Source organism: Otolemur garnettii, unplaced genomic scaffold, assembly GCF_000181295.1.
Source record: "Otolemur garnettii isolate 467f Iridium unplaced genomic scaffold, OtoGar3 scaffold00056, whole genome shotgun sequence".
NCBI lineage: Eukaryota > Metazoa > Chordata > Mammalia > Primates > Galagidae > Otolemur > Otolemur garnettii.
In genome coordinates, this window is record NW_003852451.1 from 8,871,742 (window position 1) to 8,893,960 (window position 22,219).

The 22,219-nt window shown below is 40.9% G+C and overlaps 1 protein-coding gene and 1 long non-coding RNA gene across 4 annotated transcripts in view; one reads left to right on the forward strand and one right to left on the reverse strand.

Moving 5' to 3' along the window:
- LOC111726179 overlaps window positions 1-9,192 on the reverse strand; it is a 25,945-nt gene extending 16,753 nt beyond the window's left edge. The window contains exons 1-2 of the long non-coding RNA XR_002774021.1: window positions 9,045-9,192; window positions 4,918-5,027 (exon numbers count right to left, since the gene is read on the reverse strand). This is a non-coding gene — a long non-coding RNA (uncharacterized LOC111726179). The remainder of the gene's footprint in view (window positions 1-4,917; window positions 5,028-9,044) is intronic.
- Window positions 1-10,905, forward strand: part of SERAC1 (serine active site containing 1) — a 48,170-nt gene extending 37,265 nt beyond the window's left edge. For 2 of the 3 annotated variants that reach the window (XM_023514625.1, XM_023514626.1), the window contains exons 9-15: window positions 483-633; window positions 2,123-2,264; window positions 3,329-3,423; window positions 5,308-5,405; window positions 6,576-6,758; window positions 8,343-8,486; window positions 10,062-10,905. In XM_023514625.1, coding sequence (XP_023370393.1) covers window positions 483-633; window positions 2,123-2,264; window positions 3,329-3,423; window positions 5,308-5,405; window positions 6,576-6,758; window positions 8,343-8,486; window positions 10,062-10,198 — 950 coding nt within the window. In that variant the 3' untranslated portion in view covers window positions 10,199-10,905. The remainder of the gene's footprint in view (window positions 1-482; window positions 634-2,122; window positions 2,265-3,328; window positions 3,424-5,307; window positions 5,406-6,575; window positions 6,759-8,342; window positions 8,487-10,061) is intronic. The other variant, XM_003792407.3, reaches the window with a different exon arrangement.
- Window positions 10,906-22,219: the final 11,314 nt, after the last annotated feature.

Sequence of the window (22,219 nt, forward strand, 5' to 3'; positions counted from 1 at the left end):
AAAAAAAAAAAAATTAGTTTTTCCCTTCTGAACCCCAGGTTCTATAAGACATTTGTAAGTCAAGCACCTTCATGGTTAAGAAATCATTTCCTTGGCTGTATTAAAGGCTATTAACATGACGGCTAATCAGGATGAGATAACTAGTAATAAACCATTGACTTTTCTAATTCTCGCAAATAGCCAAACAGCACAGTATTTTGTTCACTTTTGCGACCTCATTTCTAGTAATTGCAATTTGTTTTAGATTTTCTAAACAAAGGCTCCCTAACCCCTCTTTTCTTCTTTGAGATCCCTTAAAGGGTGTGTGGTTGCACATGCCATGGGACTTGGAGGGTGTTAGGGTAGAACAGGATTGAAGTGGTTGAACTTCAGGGAGGACAGACGCTTAGGTTGCCTTTCTCTGTCACATTCAGTTTGAAACCTCTCCCAACAGTCTGAGACTCGTTCCTGTCAGTGCTAAGGATATGTGTTCATTTTGCCAGGCTGGGTATCCATAATGGCAAAAGCCATGAAATCTCGCCAAATTATGGAGGCTTCACATGCTGCCAGAGTCTTGGCTAATCTAGACCGAGAAACTGTGCAAGAAAAGTACGAGGATGGCGTGTACGTGCTGCACCCCCAGCATCGAACCAGGTAAGAAAGCATAAAGCCCAGAGAGCTTACATTTTTTATTTATTTCTACATTCTTTAGATAAGGTAAATATCTTGTAAGTCAAATATCTTGTTTATTAAAACAGTTTGTCTGTAATAACCTGAGAAGAATGCTGGGCACGGTGGCTCATGTCTGTAATCCCAGCACTCTGGGAGGCCGAGGCGGGTGGATTGCTTGAGCTCAGGAGTTGGAGAACAGGCTGAGCAAGAGTGAGACCCCGTCTCTAAAACTAGCAGGCGTTGTAGTGGGCGCCTGTAGTCCCAGCTACTCGGGGGGCTGAGGCAAGGGGATCTCTTGAGTCCAAGTGTTTGAGGTGTGAGTTGTGATGCCACAGCACTCTACTGAGGGTGACAAAGTGAGACTCTGTCTCAAACAAAACACCCCTGAGAAGAATGAAGATGGCAGTGTATGAACTAGCTGAATTGTCAGGGTTATTTCATGAAGGGCTTCCACGAGGCTTTTATAATGTATTGCACTTAAGCTTTGTAATATGCATTTTCTTTCTGTCAGGGCATCTTCACTTAGATCTGAGTTAACAACTGTTTTGGAGTCTAGAAACCAGTTTGAATCGGAAGGAGATAAGACATTGTTGTACCATGTATGCGGACAACCAAATTAGCCTGGGCCTTGATCTCAAAGTGTATGCTGGGTGTATAAAAAGCATGCTTTGGAAAGTATAAGCGGTCATAAATCTCACTCATGTTCCTTCTCAAGGTTGTGGTCACTACATCTGGTTGTATCATCCCGGTATCATTAATATAGAAAGGATCACAATGAAAAACATCACACATTCATTGGATTTTTATAGGGTACTTTCCAAAAAATAACTCAGAAAATAGCAAAATCTTAAATTTGAAAAAACTAATTGCTCTGTTAATTCCAGTTTATAAATAAAATATGGTAGTGTATTTTATATATGTGTTGCATAAATGTGTGTGTGTGCTACACATAGCTTGCAACTAAGATACTGTCTACAATTTCTTATGTCATATCCAAAGAAAGAATATGTTACTTTAAAATTTAATTTTCTCTTTTTCTGATAAATATATTTTCCTTAATACATTTTTGAAAACCTCTTTCATATATCCTAACTTTGAAACTATATTACCATATTCTTATTCAATTTCTCAAGTTCTTTTATAGATTTGTAGGATATTCCCATGGAATTCTTGAGAGGGTAATTTATGACATCTGCCACTTTATAAATCACTAAGCTCATTATGATTGACTGGTTGGTCTGCCTGGCTGGATATGTTTCCATCTTTAAAGAGAGAACATTGAACTCCATGTATGTCTTTTCCAAAACTCTTTCTAGGGTTTCTCAGCAAACCTGTGCTTATAAAGCCTGCTTTAATTAAGTCTTACTTTATGTCACATAAAACTGCTAAAGCACCATCCACAAAGAATGCTGCGTAGATTCTTACCAAATGTACTTATTCTGCTTCTTTTTAAAACTCTCTCCCCTATTAGTCAGCCCATTAAAGCAGATGTCCTTTTTATTCATGGCCTTATGGGAGCAGCTTTCAAAACCTGGCGTCAGCAGGACAGGGAGCAGGTTGTAACTGAAAAGGCTTTGGACGATGAAGACAGGTATACGACTTGCTGGCCTAAGGTAAGAAAGCGGTTGACCCTGGTAGGCCACCTTTTATCTCATGACACACCCGTGCATCGTTGGCTTTTGGAGCCCTCATTGTGATTTCCTTATTTTTCTTTTTACTGGGATTTTTTCTTCCCATGGAGTTCTTTCCCTTAGGGACACTTGTAGTATAATAGCTGGCCTTATTACCCTTTGTTAAGTAATTTCTGTTTAGGGTGCAGTCTGTGATTCTGAAAGAATATTCCATCAAGTAAAAAACAGGGGCAAGAGCCAGTAATAGTTCACTTCCATTGAAACATAATACAAAAAAACAAAAACAAAACAAACAAACAAAAAAACCCATATATATATACATAAAACTATAATTGTACTTGTAATTCCATGGTCTTAATTATTAGAAAAATAGAAAGACTCTGAAGTGATTTCCACTTCAGATTTCTTTGACATTATTTCTTCCAAAGAGCCTTAACTTTAGAATGAAATTAAATGGAATTTTCCAAAAGCTCATTTAAAAGCAATACTGCATCTGTATGTGAATAGTTCCCAGGGTTTTGTTCTACTACTTCTTATTCACCTTCACACAGGCTCATCAAGTAGAAAGAATGATTTGTACTTTCTCTCTGGTAATGCCAGTGGAGCAGGGTCCACAGCAGCAGAACTGTGACTATTATTATTATTAGTGGCTCTGAATTAGTGTCTCAGGTCCCAAGTCTGTCAGACAGTGCTGTCCGAGATTATAGCTTCCTACTAAATGCTTTCAAAAAGCCAATTTGATAAAGACTCCAAAAATAGGCCTTGCTTTTAGCTATAGCAGATTAAAATTGAGAAAACTCTCTTGAAACCTTCACTGGCCTTCTGCTATAATTATTGATACCATTTTGTGACCAGAGATGTAGAAAGGTAAAATGCTAGAATTGTTTCCAGGATAACCTTCGAACTTTATTCCAGTACTGTGTTTAACCATTTGACAATATTGCAAAAGGACTTTATTTATACATTTTGAGTTACAAATTTCACTAGGCAGTGATTGGGGTGGTAGAAATTCATACATGTTCTTTTGTACCTTTTATTTTACCTAGTCATGGTTAGCAAAAGACTGTCCTGCTCTCCGGATTATATCTGTGGAGTACGACACTACCCTCAGTGACTGGAGAGCACGGTGCCCCATGGAAAGGTAATGGGATTTTAGAGTGGGAGGAAAGGGAAGGGTTCAGGGAACAAGTGGATCCTCCAGGATGGGAAGTGATTCTTATCTTTTGACCCCACAGACAGGATTTCCTTATAAAAACTAACTTAACATATAAATGTCTTAACACAATAACTAAGAAAATGCCATGAAGGCTATGTTAACCAGTGTGATAAAAATATTTCAAATTGTATAAAAAACCAGCACATTGTACCACATGAGTAAATTAATGTACACAGCTATGATTTAATAAAAAAAAAAAACCTAAACCTTTTCTCTCTTCCCTCTAGGGCAGTGGCTCTCAACCTGTGGGTCACGACCCACAGGAACTGTATTAAAGGGCCGCAGCATTAGGAAGGTTGAGAACCACGGTTTTAGAAGGAGTTGTCTCTGAATAAACAATAAGAAAAGGCTTAGATATATTGTCAATGTTGAGCTCTTAACATGCTTTATTTACAATTCTTCTTTTTTTTTTTTTTGTTCAGTTTTTGATCAGGGCTGGGTTTGAACCCGCCACCTCTAGTCTATGGGGCCAGTGCCCTACTCCTTTGAGCCACAGGTGCTGCCTTTTTTTTTTTTTTTTTTAAAGACAGTGTCTCACTTAGTCACCCAGGTTGGAATGCAGTAGCCTCATCACAGCTCACTGCAGCCTCAAACTCCTGGGCTCACATGATCCTTCTGCCTTAGCCTCCCAAGTAGCTGAGACTACAGGCAGCCACCACCATGCCTGGTTAATTTTTCTATTTTTTTGTAGATACGGGTTCTCACACTTGCTCAGGCTGGTCTCAAATTCCTGGCCACAAGTGATCCTCTCACCTCGGCCTCCCAGAATGCTAGAATTACAGGCGTGTGCCCCAGTGCCCAGCCGTTTACAACTGTGCTGATAGTTAAGGACCATGGATTCTCTAGCAAAGTTTTCTTTTGTACTGAAAGTAAAATGATATTTTTGGCTTTTGTAGTCACAATCATACTGGCTAAAGTAAGCAAAGAAAAAGATGCTGAGCACTGTCAGCTTCTGTATCCCTTATATGTCCTCTGTGTCAGCTGCGTACACAGGAAGGAGCCCTGATTTCCGAGTTACAGGACCAGGATTATAGCAGGACCCTCCCTGTGACTCGCTGTGCAGCCTTAGACAAGCCAGTGAGCTTGCCTGGAAAGTTCTGCCCACGACTGAATCAGTGTCATCAAACTGCTTTGTGAATGGACCCCACATATGTGCCTGAGAAGGGTGTGTAAGTGGGCAGAACCCCAGGTCTCCTGCCCTGTTTCACTCAGAGGAGCTCTGGAGAACCTTTATTTTAAAGAAATTTATCTACAGATAAACATTTTGAAACTATCAGACCAGATAGTTTTGAAGTTCCCTTTTTGTTTAATAATTATTTTATATGAATTATCTGATTCTAATAGTGTCCAAGCATTTATAAGCCCAAATGACTAGAGCTTAATTTTTACAGCATAAATGCATATAGAACTAAAACTCACCAAAGGGATGGCACAGTCCTTAGTGATGCTTTCATTGTTGGGCCCTGGACTGAGAAAGGACATCCATGTCCTAAATGGTGGGAATAGGCTGGGTGAGTTGCAGGTTTGACCTGTAAAAATTACCAGACACATATTAGATGCCCACCAATGCTTATTTAATATGTGAATGGTCTATTCTGAGCTTAGATGCTCCTAATTATGCCAATCTTAATGTTACAAATAGAGATCAAACAATTTCAGAAATGAGCAGAGGGAATAGGGGTATTCCTAATTCCAAAATGTAGTAAGTAGCACAGGTCTTACAAACAAAAGCTCTTGACTTAAAATATCAGATTGCAAAATAGGGGACATTAGCAGTCTCCTCTAATGCCTGCTTTCTGTTTTGTTCAGAAAGTCCATTGCATTCAGAAGCAGTGAAATTCTTAGGAAGCTCAGAGCTGCTGGTGTGGGGGACAGGCCAATGATTTGGGTATCACATAGCATGGGAGGTAAGTGTGGCTTCATCTTTGCAAACAGACCATTGTGAGGCTATTGTCAGTGATTGTGGCCAACCTGAAATTACTGCATCTGTTTTACTTAATAACAGCCTCCCCCCCCTTAATGTTTCTGGCCATAGCTAGGAGTTTTTAAATTACCACTATCCTTCCATGCTATTTGTTTTTCTGGAAGGGGACAACTTGTGACAAACCATGTTAAGAGAAACAGGGGTTTGCCCATGTAGTGGTAATGAATGAATATCAGGAGCAGTCCCTGGCTCATGTTAGCCCAACTTGTAAACATCCCTCAGCATTCCTGGGCTCCCCTTTCAACCTCCTGCTGCCTCACTACTGTGCAGTACGTTGTTGCTCTGGAGCCCACAGCCCTATCCCCCTGGTGCCTGCCTGCTGGTGTCAGGCCAGGGCTGCCACTGCGTGTCTGCTCTTGGGGTCCTGGTGCTGGCTTATTGAGTCACATCTTCTGATCCTCCAGCCCACTCTCCCCATCCAGTTCCGAATTTTCACTACCCACTCTCAGATGGCCTTTGTGCAGCCCCTGGCCTAGCTCATCTGATGAAGTACTCAGGATTGCCAACTCTGAACCAGGCCTTTTGTTGTAAGAAAGGTGGATGTAGCCTTTGTGGTCCCAGAGACCCACTGCCATCATCTGTGTGACCTTTGTGTTTCACCATGGGTTCCACGTCTGGGGTTGGGGGGATGGAGAAGAGTGTGCCTTCCCAGGTACAGTTCCCACAGAAGCTGTGTTTTTCATAGTGTGACCGTGTATTTCTGAATGTCAGTGCGGTCGTAGAGGTATGGAGGGTAGAGGACCGTTCCTGCTGGGGAGCCTGGCCACTGCATGCAGAGGCGCCCACCTCAGGCAGTGCTCCGCATTCCTTCTGTGGGACGAGAGATTCTGGGATATATGTATGATCCCTACAGATGAGTTCTGGAATCTGACCTATTTGTAATTTGTACTATAAATTCTGGAGGATCAGGAGTATTATCTAGTGTTAATATTATAAGGCTCTGTTTCTTGTACTAACATACAGAGGATTATTGTACAGAAAGCATCTCTTTCCATGTGTTTCTTATTTTGCCTTTTGTTTTCTTTTTTTCTTTAGAATAATAGAGGGAAGGAACATAGCTTATGTATTGTTTTTCTTTCTTCCCTGTGGCCAGGTCTTCTTGTTAAAAAGATGCTGTTAGAAGCCTCCCAGAAGCCGGAAATGAGTACTGTTATAAACAATACCAGGGGAATCATTTTTTACAGTGTCCCTCACCGTGGATCACATTTGGCTGAATACTCCGTTAATATTCGCTATCTTCTCTTCCCGTCTTTGGAAGTCAAAGAACTCAGCAAGGGTAATACTTTCTGTCACAAAGAATGGGGGGGTCATCCTAAGATCAGTTCATAGGAGAAGGAGAAAGACGTTTCTTCCTCAAGTACATTATCTCATTTTATTACTTGTTTGTAATTGTTTAGACAGTCAAGGAAAATTTTTGGTTTGGGTCACTTTTTTTCTTTGATACCTTATCTTTTTGTTTTTGAGCCCTTATTTACTCAAGTATAGCAATAATTTTAATATTATATTAAACACTTAAAATTAGAAAAATTGTATAACATATTGCCTTAAGTTTTATTTCAAAACATCAACAAACTGCTTTTCTCCCCATGAGTTTGGAAAATCAATTGTTAAAATATAAGTGAGCTTTTGAGACTTCTAACATTAATTTTAAAGCACTGCATTTGTTTTTGATCAATAGCATTTTCTCTCAGGAACACCTGTTAATCAGAATTTGGACTCTGGCTTGAGCCTTACAATGTCAGTTGTTGGTATTTTCTCTCTGTTTTGCTTGATGGAGAAATTATTAATTTTATCTTTTCTTTTTTCTTTTTTTTTTTTTTTGCAGTTTTGGCTGAGACTGGGTTTGAACCCACCACCCCCGGTATATGGGGCTGGTGTCCCACTCCTTGAGCCAAGGGACCGCCTTGATTTTATCTTTTCAACCTTCTGTTGAGTTTTACTTTTTGGGAGTCAGATTTTATTTTCCACAAGTATTTATTTATTAATTATTTGTTCATTCACACACACATATACCTACATAGTCTTAGTCACCCTTGGTAGAGTGCTGTGGCATCATGGCTCACAGCAACCTTAAGCTCTTTGGGCTTAAGCAGTCCTCGTGCCTCAGCCTCCCGAGTAGCTGGGACTACAGGCACCCCCCACAACGCCCAGCTAGTTTTAGAGACGGGGTCTTGCTTTTTGTTCAGGTTGATCTGGAACTCCTGAGCTCAGGCAGTCCACCCGCCTTGGCCTCCCAAAGTGCTGGGATTAGAGGCGTGAGCCACTGCACCCGGCCTCACAAGCTCTTTCTTGTTCTAAATTTTTCTTTATTCATGTTCTCTTCTTTTCTTTTGTGGCTTGATTATTTTTTCTAGTCATTCTAAAGATAGTAATTTCTCTTTCTTTTGTTTCTTCTGTGGTTCACTTTTCTGAATGTCTGGTCGGTTTGCTTTAGGTCATGTGGGCTTCTGCTAGTGTCTGTGCTGTTTGGTTGCCCTTTCACATGTGAGGATGAGGGGATGGAAGAGGTGTGCACTCTGACTACAGACAGGCTTGTTGATGGGGGGCTGGGCCTCAGGGTGGGGTGGGGTGGGGGGGCCATCACACTGGGAGACACCTCTAGTCCTCACACCACACTGCCCCGGGTGCTGCCTGCTGTCAGCTGGGAGTGTGGTTAACCTCTCCTTCTGATAACTGGCTTCTCAATTCTTTGTTGGGTTAGTCCTTTGCTTGGCAGGGAGAGAAAATAAACATGTATACCCAAGCCACCATATTGAATCAGAATTCTAATTTCCTCCGTAAATTTCAAAGATGAATGCATTTTTTTGGTGAGTTGGGCAAACAGAACTTGTCACAATCTTGTTCTATTATAATTTTACAGATTCTCCTGCACTTAAAGAACTACAGGATGAATTTCTGGAGTTTGCTAAAGACAAAGACTTCCAGGTGCTGAATTTTGTGGAAACACTACCAACCTACATTGGCAGCATGATTAAACTCCATGTGGTGTCTGTGGAATCAGCAGGTATTCACTCTTTGGAAACTTGATGGCCATTAGATGCTTAGTTGATTATACCTAGCATTTAATTGTACATGTCAGTTTTCATATCCAGTTTCTCAGTTTTAAGAGATAGTTTTGTGATAATCTAGATGAGAATTCTATAATACTATTCTTTTCAGCCATAGATTAAAATTTCTCTGTAAACATACATATAACCTTGGCATTATCCCTCCCACCTTTATTTAACTGATTAGATGATAAAGGTTACTTTGCTAACTCTTTAAGTTAGCGTAATATGAAGCTCTTCTATCACCTAGACTTATAGGGGCATTTATGTAACAGATTGATAGTGACACGTAGAAGCCTTGAAACAATCAACCAAAGATGTGGAAGCTTTAGTAAAAGGACGAGATATGTGACTTCAAGCAGAAAGTATGCCAGCGGGAAAAACAAGTGTTAAAGAACACTTCATAATCCTAGACTTGAGGGAAACGGTTAGTACCTGCTGCTACTGGTGTACTGGAATGCATTATAGGCTCTCAAGGATAGGACCCAGACCCTCACTTTCTTCACAGTACATACCTGGACATTTCACTGAGTTGCTCTTCCCTTAGCTAGCCGCTTCCTCAACTTGCTTGTCGTCTCTAGGAGGCCTTATCACCTCTTGGGCCAGGTTCTGCACTGTGCTGACTCAGCAGCACTGAGAGTCTTTCCAGTCAGGGACATTGTGTTCTGGTGTGTCTACCACAGGAGTCTCCAGTTCAGATAATGACTTTTGTCCTAATTTCATTATATACTACCTAAATAAAATGAAAAATATTACTTTATAGTGGAGCCTAAGAAAATTTTACCTCAAAGTAATATGGTGTAGGTTAAGGAGTTACTATTTAGTAGTTAAAGAACTCAAAGCGCTGAAAGAACAGCTACCAGATGCTTTTTAAAAAGGAGTTTGGAAGCTTGAAGCAAAAACAAAGTTAATCTCGTAGACCAGCTGCTTACCGTGGCATAGCCTTGTCCTAATTCTATCACCAAGAGGCTCTTCTTCCTCATCTCTACCAGCATTGCTCTCCTAGGTGCCTCCCTAGTACCTCTCAACCCTACCGGCCAGCTGGACTTTGTTAAACAAAATATCAGAAACCCGTCCAAGCCTCCAGCAGTTAAGCACTAGGTCATCTTGCCCCCTGGTAGGTGCATGGGGATTTGGTGTAAAATGAGTCCCATGTGAGACCTTCCCATTCTTTTCATCAGGACAGGAAAGCTTGTTATGAAATGTGTCATATACTGGATGGAATCATTTAATAATCACCTGCAGGTGTGAGAAGGTTTTGCGCTCAGGCTTTGTTCACTATGAAATTAGGAAGTAGCCAGAACACATAGAAGGATTTGTGAAAAGTGGAACACTGATTGTACTTACTGAGACTATTCTTGGCAGGTTGGTCAAGGGTCGTTTTAAGCTACAAACTTTAAGTTTCTCTATTTTTTAAGAGTTCTTTATCACAACCAAAGCAACATAAAACCACTCATTTGGCCTCTTTCAGTGTTGACAAGCGGGAAGCATATATTTTCTATTAAGTTTATTGACATTTTTCTTTTCTTCAGACTTAGGCATTGGAGCTCTAATTCCTGTGGATGTTAACCATTTGAACATTTGTAAGCCAAAGAAAAGGGATGCTTATCTGTACCAACGTACTTTACAATTCATCCGTGAAACTTTAGCCAAAGACCTTGAAAAGTAGCAGAAACTTGGTGTTTTTTCTCTTTTTAAGTTACAAGCAATCATGCAAATATAGTCATTTTGGCATCAGCGTGGTCTGGAATGTGTTGCAGACAACAGAGTATTCTCCACTGTACAGCACAGGAGCGGCAATCACAGAAGAAAGGGCTAGACTGGGTGCTTTCGACTTAAATCCCTTCCGTGCCGCTTACAGTTGGCAGCGCTGGGCCTCGTGGCTGGGAGCAAAGCTGCCGTGGCGGAGTAGCCTTTCCACCTGCCACTGCCTCAGTGCATCCCTGGGGATCACTGGCAAGTCCTGAAGGGAGAGCCACTGTCAGCCCACCATGACAATGCCATCAGGAGAGCACCTCAAGTGGAGACAAGAATGAACCAGAACAAGAAAGACTGTTTTAGTTCTAGGTATCCACATGCTGTCTAATTTTAAAACATGTCAGTCTTTTAAACTTTTAGTTTTTAACTAAAAGTTAAACCCTTTGTATAACACATTACTACTGGTAGTAACTCTGTCAGACCTATTGTCCTGTATGGGTTAGTTCTTACATTTTCCATTTTCATATTGCAAAGAACAAGTCTTTTTCCTTTTTCCTTTTTAAAAAAGTTTAGTTTACAGTAATTCTTTACAGGTTGCAGCTACATATGCTTGTAATTTCTCCTAGATAAGGATAAAGTAGCTAATCCATTATCGATCAAAGGTGAAATACAACTATTCAAAGCCATTATATCTATTAGGAATATTTAGTATCAAGATTCTTGAATTCTCTTTGGCTGAATAAAGTATACCTTTCTTTTTTGCTCATTTGGAAGTGGTATTAATTGACCTCTAATGTGAAAAATAGCACATCACATTGGACTTTTTTCTCTTTTGAATAATAGAATTACTGAGATATAATTCATATACCATAAAATTCATCATCCTTTTAAAGTGTACAATTCATTGGTTTTTAGTATTTTCACAGTTATGCAACCATTGTTGCTACCTGATTTCAGAACATTTTATTATGTCAAAAGGAACTCCATACCCATCAGCAGTCACTACCCGCCCCCCCCCTTTCCCCAGTCCTTGGTAAACACTACTTTACTTTCTGTCTGTGGCTTTGCCTCTGGGGTGCACCATATAAATGGAATCATACCATATGTAGCCTTTGCCTGCCTGCCTTCTCTTTTTCAAGGTTCATACATGATTTACGAGGTCTGACAATTAAGTTCAAGAACTCATCCTAGAAAAAAGTGCTACATACCTCATTGCTGAATATCACCATGGTCATCTTTGAGGTCCTCCCCTTGGGAAGCTGTGCACTGATGCCAGTGCCTAGTCCACCCTTCAAAGCAATTCTGAAACTCTTTTTCTGGGATGACCAGCAGAGCTGTTATCATATGGCACACAAAAGCATGTGACAATAATGAACGCCACTCAGCAAGACACACCACATGTGTATGTGCACACAGCTGTGAGACACTGACCACCTGACTGAGTTGTTCACACAGTGCTGCCAGCATAAGCGCACAGTGACAAGTTCACAACGTCATTGTCAGACTTTGTACAATGATGCCTCTAATGGTCATTCCAGAAAAGGAGTTCATATTCTGCTGTGAAGGGTGGACTGGGTGCTGGTGTCACTGCATAGCTTAAGGGGAGTACTTGGAAGGTGACCATAGTGATACTCAGCAATGAGGTATGTAAAATTTTTTCTAGGATGAGTTTGTAGAACTTAATTGTCAGACCTCATAGCATGTACCAATGCTTCATTCCTTTTTATGGCCAAAAATATTTTATTATATGCCACATGTGTGTGGACATCTGGGTCTGTCCAGGTTTTGTCAGTTGCGGGCAATGCTTCATGATCATTTGTATACAAGTTTTTTGTGTGGACCAGTTATTTTAGTTTTTTTTTTTTTTTTTTTTCTCCTGGAGGCAGGGTTTTACTCTATTGCTCAGAGCTGGAGCACAGTGGCATCATCATGGCTCACTGCAACCTCAGACTCCTGGGTTCAAGCTCTCCTTCTGCCTCAGCCCCCACAAAGAACAGGGACTATACACATGCACCACCACATTGGGCTAACTTTTAAATTTTTTGTAGAGATGAGGTCTTGCTATGTTGCCCAGGCTGGTCTCAAATTCCTGGCTTCTAACAATCCTCCTGCCTCAGCCTCCCAAAGTGCTGGGATTAGAGGTATAAGCTACCGTGTGTGCCTGGGCAGACAATTTTTAAAAGGCTTTTCTTCTTCCAGCACATGGCTTGTGGTATAGGGCCGGTATTAACATTTCTGATCCCACTTACCCTCCTTAGCTGGGTATGTTTGTACAGGGTTCCACTTTGAGATAATTTGTAGACCCGAAAGAAACTACCAAGAAATGGAGCTGTGGTTTTGGCAAATTGCTACGGTGAGGAGGAGAGAAATTAGGCCAGGGCTTGCCAAGGGAGTTTGAAGTCCCACACATAACATTAAGGTGGGCTGGCAAAGGGCTGTATGTACCAAACGAGAGGGTAGAAGGAAACACTGTTGATGGCGCTTGGGTGATTCCAGGAGGCGTAAGTAGAACTTGAATTAAAAGACTCCCAGACTGGTGTGTCCAGTCTGCATCTGTCAAAAGTAAAGGAGGAAGGTACACTCATCTCACCCCTTAAATTATTTCTACAAATAGCTTTTCAAATAACATAGTGACTAGTCAAAGATAACCAGGTGGACAAGGATGTAAGATGCTGTGAATGGGAAAACAACCCCTCCCCCACCAAAAACCAAAACAAAACAAGGAACACATTTGAGATGGCCATGCCAGAGGTGACCAGACAACTCTGCTTAATGCTTAACGGTGGAAACATCTTCAGAAATAGAGAACTACATAGTGACTTTTAAAAGTTCCAAAATTAGATTCTAGACAAGAAAGCTAAGGCTGTACATGAAGATAAACTCAGCAAAAGAATTTAATAAAGGGTATCTAAAGAAAAAACCCAACAATTAGCATCATACTTGATGTTAAAAATATTAACAGTTTCTTTTTGAGAACAGGAAACACAAGAATGCCTATAACTGGCATTTTTACTTTTGTACTAATGCCCTACTAGCTCTGTAAAGGCAAGAAAAAACAGACACAACGAAGAGAAAGCAGCAGCAGAATTCATTGTTTGCAGATAAGATTGTCTACATATAAAATACAAAAGAATCAACAGGATTCTCAATTGCAGGAGACATTTTAACGTATTTTAATATGTCTGTAATTAGGCTGCATCTCATAATAGATGGCAAATGATAATTTAGTTGGAAATTTTCTTAAAAATAATGGCATAGCTGGCTGGGTGTGGTGACATGCATCTATAGACCTAGCTACTCAGGAGGCTGAGGTGGGAAGATAGCTGGAACCCAGAAATTTTTTTTTTTTTTTTTTGAGACAGAGCCTCAAGCTGTCCCCCTGGGCAGAGTGCCGTGGCATTACAGCTCACAGCAACCTCCAACTCCTGGGCTCAAGCGAGTCTCCTGCCTCCGCCTCCCAAGTAGCTGGGACCACAGGCGCCCGCCACAATGCCCGGCTATTTTTTGGTTGCAGCCATTGTTGTTTGGCGGGTCCGGGCTGGGGATTTGAACCCGCCACCTCAGGTGTACGTGGCTGGCGCCTTAGCCGGTTGAGCTATAGGCGCCGAGCCTGGAACCCAGAAATTTGAGATCAGCCTGGGCAACATAGTGAGAACCTGTTTTTTAAAATAATGGTGTATAAAAAGGTGGGTGCAGTGGCTCAGACCTATAATCCCAGCATTTTGGGAGGCTGAGATGGGTGGATTTCCTGAGCTCAGGAGTTTGAGACCAGTGTGAGCAAGAGCGAGACCTCATCTGTAAAAATAGCCAGGCATTTTGGCAGGTGCCTATAGTCACAGCTACTCAAGAGGCTGAGGCAAGAGAATTGCTTAAGTCCAAGAGTTTGAGGTTGCTGTGAGCTGTGACACTAGGGCATTCTACCAAGGGTAACAAAGACTCTGTCACAAAAAAGAAAGTGTCTAAGTAATGTATCTATTAGTTGATGGTACATTAGGTGTATTAAAATATAGTAAAGTTGTTACAATTTTATAAGTTTGGTAAATTTACTGATGCAGTCAATGCACAAAAACTTTTTGGAGACAAAAGAGTCTCTCTCTGTTGCCCTGGGTAGAGTGCCGTGGTGCCATCAAAGCTCATAGCAATTTCAAACTCTTAGGCTCAAGAGATCCCCTTGCCTCAGCCTCCTGGGTAGCTGGACTACAGGCACCCACCCCCACCACAACACCTGGGTAGTTTTTCCATTTTTATTGGAAATGCAGTTTTGCTCTTGCTGACACTGGTCTCTAATTCCCGAGTTCAAGCAATGTACCTGTCTCAGCCCCCCCCGAGTGCCAGGATTATAGCTGTGAGCCACTGTGCCCAGACCCAAAAACTTTTCTATGTTTAAATATACTAGCAAAAAATCATAAATGAATTTTAAATAAGAATTGTTAGAAATAATCATGGTATTAAGATCATGAAGAAAATGTTATTCAGAATATAAAGTATTTCAGAGTCAAATAGGAGAGCAAAATATTAAAATATTTCAGCAAAAGAAAAAATATAGCAAAGGAGAAATAAAGCAAAATGTTAATTATTGTTAAATCTATGTAATAGGTATATGAGGATCCAAACTACTGTTTGATTTCATGTACGTTTGAAAAATTTTTTTTTTTTTTTTGAGACAGAGCCTCAAGCTGTCCCCCTGGGAAGAGTGCCCTGGCATTACAGCTCACAGCAACCTCCAACTCCTGGGCTCAAGCGAGTCTCCTGCCTCTGCCTCCCAAGTAGCTGGGACCACAGGCGCCCGCCACAACACCCGGCTATTTTTTTTTTTTTTTTTTGGTTGCAGCCGTCATTGTTGTTTGGCGGGTCCGGGCTGGGGATTCGAACCCGCCACCTTAGGTGTACGTGGCTGGCGCCTTAGCCGGTTGAGCTATCGGCGCCGAGCCTGAAAATTTTTATAACAAGTAAAAAACTGAAAAACATCAATGAGGGCCCTAGATGGAGAAATATGCTGTGTTCTTGAAGACTCTTGAAGGTTATAAAGAAGTCTATTCTCTTCTATGCAGTCCCAGTCAAAAATTCCAGTATATTTTTTAAATGGAATTTAATTGATTCAGAAATGAAATCGGCTTCAAAAATCAACCCTCCACCTGGATGCAAAGCAAACCTTAATTTTAAAAAGGAGATTGTTCTTCTAGGTCACATTCTCAGGTCATTGTTATTCTCGGTCACATCCTCGGGTCATGCTCCAGTAAAATTAAGAGTAAGCAATTTTAAAATGTCCAGAAAATCCCTTAACTACTTGGAAATTATAAAGTCTCCTAAATAACACTTGGATCAAAGATAAAATAAAAGCAAATTATGATCTAGCAATTAGTGACAAGAATATTTAATGCCCAAATCTGTAGTACAGATTACAGTTAAAGCTATAATGAGGGGAAAATGTATAACTTTAAATATCTTTATTGTTAAGTATTAAAGACTAAAAAAAATAATGGAACCTAGTGTTACTTTTAACTATGATTAGGAAAAGGACAAAATTCAACAAAAAATAGAAAATGGATACAAATTAAAGGTAAGTTGAAATTAACTGAAGATGTTTAAAAACTGAGAGAAAAATATTTTTTAAACAATAGATATATAAACCCAAAGTTTATTTATTTATTATTTTATTTCTTTATTTTTTTGGACACAGAGTTTCAAGCTATCACCCTGGGCAGAGTTCCATGATGTAATAGCCCACAGCCACCTCAAACTCCTGGGCTCAAGCGATCATCTTACCTCAGTTCTTCTATTTTTAGTAGAGATGGGGTGTTGCTTTTGCTCAGTCTGGTGTCAAACCTGTGAGCTCAAGCAATTAAGCAATTCACCCACCTCAGCCTCCCAGAGTGCTAGGATTACAGGTGTGAGCCACCGCGTCTAGCCCCAGTTACTTTAAAATGTCAGTGAAACTGTGTTGGACCCTGACTTCATTTCTGTTATAAACCATGTTCCAGACGCTTTGAAGAGTTGTTTCTGGCCCAGGTAAAGCTGGTAATCTTAGCCACTTTATCACACAGATTTATTTAGGTATTTGTACTACCAACCATTTCTATTACTTACAAAATAAAATCCTAAACTGTCATTTAAAGTCCTGTGAAATTATCTATCCCATCAGCAAACATCCTTTCCATGTACATAAATCAACTCTTTTCAAATTCTTAATCCTTCTGCTCTACAAAAGATGAATTCAAGAGACTGAGAAGACAGATCTGGGAGCAGGGCGGGGCCAGAAGCCAGACCGACTGAGCTGGGAGCTCTGGCACTGTGGAGGTCGTGGGAGTCACTTGCCTGCTGCTAGCAAGTCTGCTCCCCGCCAGCCCCAGCCGTGCTCTCCGCCCTCGCCTTCCCTCGCCCGCCCTCACCCGGCCTGCCGGCGCCGCTCTCCACCGCAGCCTCAGCACCTCGGCCCACAGCAATGCTAAAGAAGCTGTGCTAGGGGCTTCTGGAGGAATCGGGCAGCCCCTTTCACTTCTCCTGAAGAACAGCCCCTTAGTGAGCCGCCTGACCCTCTACGACATGGCTCGTACACCTGAAGTGGCCGCGGATCTGAGCCACATTGAGACCAGAGCAACTGTGAAAGGCTACCTTGGACCTAAGCTGCTGCCAGACTGCCTGAAAGGTTGCAATGTGGTGGTTATTCCAGCTGGAGTTCCCAGGAAACCCGGCATGACTCGGGATGAGTTTAAAAAAAAGAGAGAGAGATTGAGAAGACAAGCCATGTATTAGGAGAAAATATTTGCAAAATATTTTCAAAATAACACATCTGAGAACGGACTGTTAACCAAAATGCATAAAGAACCCTTAAAACCCAACAATAGGAAAACGAACAATTAAAAGAGGGGCCAAAGATCTGGACAGACACTTCACCAAAGAAGTTACACAGATGGCAAACAAGCATATGAAAATATGTTCAATATCATGTATTGTTAGGGAATTTCAAATTAAAACAAGGTACTACTATATACCTATTAGAATGGCCCAAATCCAAAAACCTTGACAACACCAAATGCCGGCAAGAATGTAGAACAACCAGAACCCTCACTCAGTGCTGGTGGGAATACTAACAAAGTGGTAGTCACTTGGGGAGACATTTCAACAGTTTCTTATACAACTGAACATATTCTTACCATATGATCCAGCAATCATACTCCTTGGTATTTACCCAAGTGAACTGAAAACTTGTATGTCCACACAAAACCCCACAGTGAGATTTGTAGCAGCTTTGGTTATAATTGCCCAAACTTGTAGGCAACCAAGACATTCTTTAGTACGTGAGCGGATAAACTGTGGTATGTCCAGACAATGGAACACTATTTAGCACTTAGCCACCAACCGTGAAAAGACATGGAAGAAACTTAAATACCTATTTCTAAGTGAAAGAAGCCAATCTGAAAAGGCTACATACTCTAGAATGCCAACTTTGTGACATTCTGGAAAGGGCAAAGCCATGGAGACAGCAAAAAGACAAGTGGCTGCCGAGCACAGGGTCGGGGGTGTGAACAGGTGGAGCACAGAGGGTTTTAGGCATTGAAAAACTCTCATGGGCTCGGCACCTATAGCTCAACCGGCTAAGGCGCCAGCCACGTACACCTAAGGTGGCGGGTTCGAATCCCCAGCCCGGACCCGCCAAACAACAATGACGCCTGCAACCAAAAAATAGCCGGGCGTTGTGGCGGGCGCCTGTGGTCCCAGCTACTTGGGAGGCGGAGGCAGGAGACTCGCTTGAGCCCAGGAGTTGGAGGTTGCTGTGAGCTGTAATGCCACGGCACTCTACCCAGGGGGACAGCTTGAGGCTCTGTCTCAAAAAAAAAAAAAAAAAAAAAAAAAAAAAAGAAAAACTCTCATGTATGATACTACCCAGTAGATGTACGTGTCATTCACTATCCATCTGTCCAAAGCCACAGAATGTACGCCACCAACAGGGAACCCTAATGTAAACTACGGGCAATGATGTATCAGCGTGGGTTTGTCGATTATTAACAAATGTTCTACTCTTACGGGGACATCGATAGTGGCGGAGGCTGTACACGTGTAGGGTCAGGGGAGATGGGAATGCTTACTTTCTGCTCAATTTTGCTGTGAACCTAAAACTGCTCTAAAAAAAACAAAAATTAAATAAAAAGGTTAAAAGTTCTTAATACTCTTCTCTCAGATCTTCCCTAACAGATGGGTCACTGTTCATAATCACTCTCTCATTTGTGTTCTGACGGTCTCACCGAGATACAGGCTAACAATTCCAGTCCCTGTAAGAGTGAGATTTAAACTTACCTCCCCATGTTGGAAAGGCAGGCTCCACAACTGGCTGCTTTCCTTCTCCTCATCCAAGTCTCAGTGCTGCATACTCAGATTGAGTGAATTCAATACAGTACTCCTTACTGGCCAGGAAGGACTGGCCATATTTATTACCATGAGCATATCAGTATATTATTAGTTATTCCAGAATATAATCAGAGAACAGTTATAGCCTAATTTTTGTGCTTTAATTAGCTCAGAACAAACCAAGACAGAATTTGGAGTGTTTACTCCCTTCTCCTGCCTCTAAGCAGTAATTACTCAAATCATACTCTCATTTCAAGCTTTTGTAAGTTTGCTACATGATTTCATTAAAAACGAATTTAAGCATCTTGCAAGTCTTACAGATCTTGTAGCATAAAGTTATGTTATGGCCATGATCTCTGCTAGCAGCATTCAAGTCATAATTTTTTTTTTTTTTTGAGACAGAGGCTCAAGCTGGTGCCCTGCGTAGAGTGCTGTGGCATCACAGCTCACAGCAACCTCAGACTCTTGGGCTTAAGCGATTCTCTTGCCTCAGCCTCCCCAGTAGCTAGGGCTATCAGTGCTGGCAACAATGCCTGGCTATTTTCTTTGTTGTTATTGCAGTTGTCACTGTTGTTTTAGCAGGCCCAGTTTGAACTCAGCAGCCCTGGTGTATGTGGCTGGCACCCTGCCCACTGAGCTACGGGCACCGCCCTCAAGTCATAAATTCTTAACCTAATGATCACTTGGCCACTTCTTCAACTTAATTTGATGGTTACAAATATGAACCCAAAGTAAAAACTCAAACAGAGAAGTAACTACTCATTGTATTTGATCTAGAACAGAACGCTAGCCAAAGAAGTTCTCTTCATAGCTGAAAAGAAATAAGCCCAATTTTTTAAAAAAGACAAAAACATTTAATAGGTATTATGTACAACTTCAGTACAAATTATCACTTCAAAAAATATTACAGGTTTTTTAATTAAACCTTTGTCCCCCAATAAATAATCTTTGGAGCTTTCCTTCTCAATGAAATGCCTTAATTATAAAGTGAATGTTTTACTACACGACTTTGTGTAACTTAAACACACAACAGGGAGAATTTTATTAAGTGTCTTGAACTTCAGCTTTAAACTTTTATAGGACTTGCTTGGGTAGACGTCCTAATTTCAATCACTTACTGGAACAAATTAAAACAATCAACAGGAAGACTGAGAAGACTGTGTTATACCAGACAATTTAACTGGGGTCACAGAGACAAGGTTGAGCTGAAAAGTACTGTACCTGACCCACCCTGCAGTGACCGGTACCATGTCTGAGGACAGCAGACATGTTGTGTCCTGAACGGCAGCATCAAAGACAAACTGAAACTAAAAAAACCACAGAATGAAATCCCCAAGATGGCAGCTACTCACTGTCGAGATAATTCAGACAACTCTTATGCTAAGGGAAGAAACCTACCAAACAGTAAGCATTGATTTAAAAAATAAATGAGGCAATTCCATATGTCCTTTAAAAAAAAAAAGAATTCTGGTTTGAGAATGGTAAACGTTACCAACTCAAAATCTAGTCTTTATTGTTAAATTTGAACTAACATGATCAAATATTATTTGTTCTTTATTTGGGGGGGGGGGCAGGTTTTCACTCTTTCACCAAAGCTGGAATGCAGTGGCCTTACCATAGCTCACTGCAACCTTGTACTCTTAGGCTTAAGTGATCCTTTTCCCTTAGCCTCCCAAATAACTGAGACTAGAGGTGTACACCATGCCTGGCTAAGTTTTCTTTCTTTCTTTCTTTTTTTTCTTGTAGAGATGCAGTCTTGCTCTTGGCTCAGGCTGGTCTCCAACTCCTAGCCTCAAGTGGTCCTCCCTCCTTGGCCTCCCACTATGCTCAGATTACAGGCATGAGCCACCATGCCCATCCTCATTTGTTCAATTCTTAATGTTAAACTACTCATAATTTTCTTGTTGCTCACCTCCCTAAGACAACAGAATTCTCTGTGTTAATACTATCAGACTCTTAAGAGCTACTTGTGTGGTAGCTTAACAGAAATTCTGTTCTCTGTACCATTTATTTGCTATCTAGAACACAGAAGATCACTGGCCTTGTAAGTGACTTGAGTGGAGCTTACTTTCTCCTGCCTTTCTGTGTAGTGTTATATTTGCTTTCAACTTCACCTTCTATTTAGTGGGAAAAGGAGTTGTAGGGAAAACAGTATTTGAATGAAGAATTCTTCAATTTCATTTCTGATTATACCTGTTAGTACTAATGTGCATCCTGGCACATCACTTATCTTCTCCAAACAACTCATCTTGCTTTTTCTCCCTCTTTTAAGGGTTATTTGCTTCTTATGTCTTATAGAGGTAAAAAAAAAATGTATAAAGTACTTGCGTCCCACTGAAAGCATCCTGATCACCTGAATACTGTCTATTGTAACTGCTCAACTATGCAGATTATCTGTTTACTGTTGTGGGTCGCTGATTTTTTTTAATCAGTTTTCAGATGAAAGTGATACATGTTGTAGTTCTGTCTTTGAGTCCCAGATTTAAGTAATCTGCAATATATATTGATAGTGACAGAGTAAACTAATTCTGAAACCCCAGAGGTCTGACCGGTGATGAGAGAGTGGTATATCCCAGGCAAAGTGATTCTTATTCCCAACCATCAGCATTTAGGACAGGGATTCTCCAGACTCACGTGAGGGATAACATGGTATCAATCCTCTGACGTGAAAGAATCCTAAATGTGGTGGGTGGTGCAATTAGATCTTACCAGTGAACTTCTTATTAGCAAAAATATGATACCTGCTCCAAATGCATTCAGGACCTTATAATATTACTTTTGAAATACAAAACAGTATGGTAATGTCTTTTTCAATCATTGGGTAGGGGAGAACTGGTGCTGGAAATATGCTGGAAAATCGTATAAGCAAAACAATAATCCTAACAAACAGACAAGCCCACCCAGAAGTGCCTCCCTGGGGTTCTTATATACAGGGACAGGTAGAACCTTCCTTCCTGAAGCTACAGCCAGGCAAACTAGGCCGAAACCAACATTCTCCATCTTATATAACAATGAGAATCACTGCCACGTGCCAGCACGTGTTTTCATGTTTTGTGCTTTTATGGGGTATGGAATATAATGGGGAAAAGAATCCTTAAGGTTTCATTTAGTAAGGACTAGGTGGTAGATAAAAACCAGTTTGAGTAGCACACCATGGCGCAGAACTATAGCAATTTTCAGGGCGTGCAACATCTAAGACCTGGTGCAGGAGTCTTCAGCTAGCTGAAGGTGAGGTTAAGCTACTGGTATATACTTTGGAACTCAAACTCTATACACCAGCTCTCATGGGATTCACATATAATCAAGATTAATACACATGGACACACTTAAACACATGGGCTCACAGGGATGTGTAGTCTAGTCACTTGGTTGCCCTATTCTCTGCTTCCATCCCTGATTCTTTTAACCTGTTTAAATGGGCCAGGACAGCTACTAATGGTCCCACTTCCCTTTTAATGTAATCCTATTTTATGCATCAACCTTCAAGTGGTTCATCAAAAAGTTATTTCAAATCTATGAAATACAAATAAAACAAAAGCAAAAGTCCCCACTGCATAAACACACAGATTGAACAGTCATATACGATTCAGTGGAAGAGAGCTTCTTAGGCCTCATCAGATAGATCTTCTTTCTTAAAATCCATACA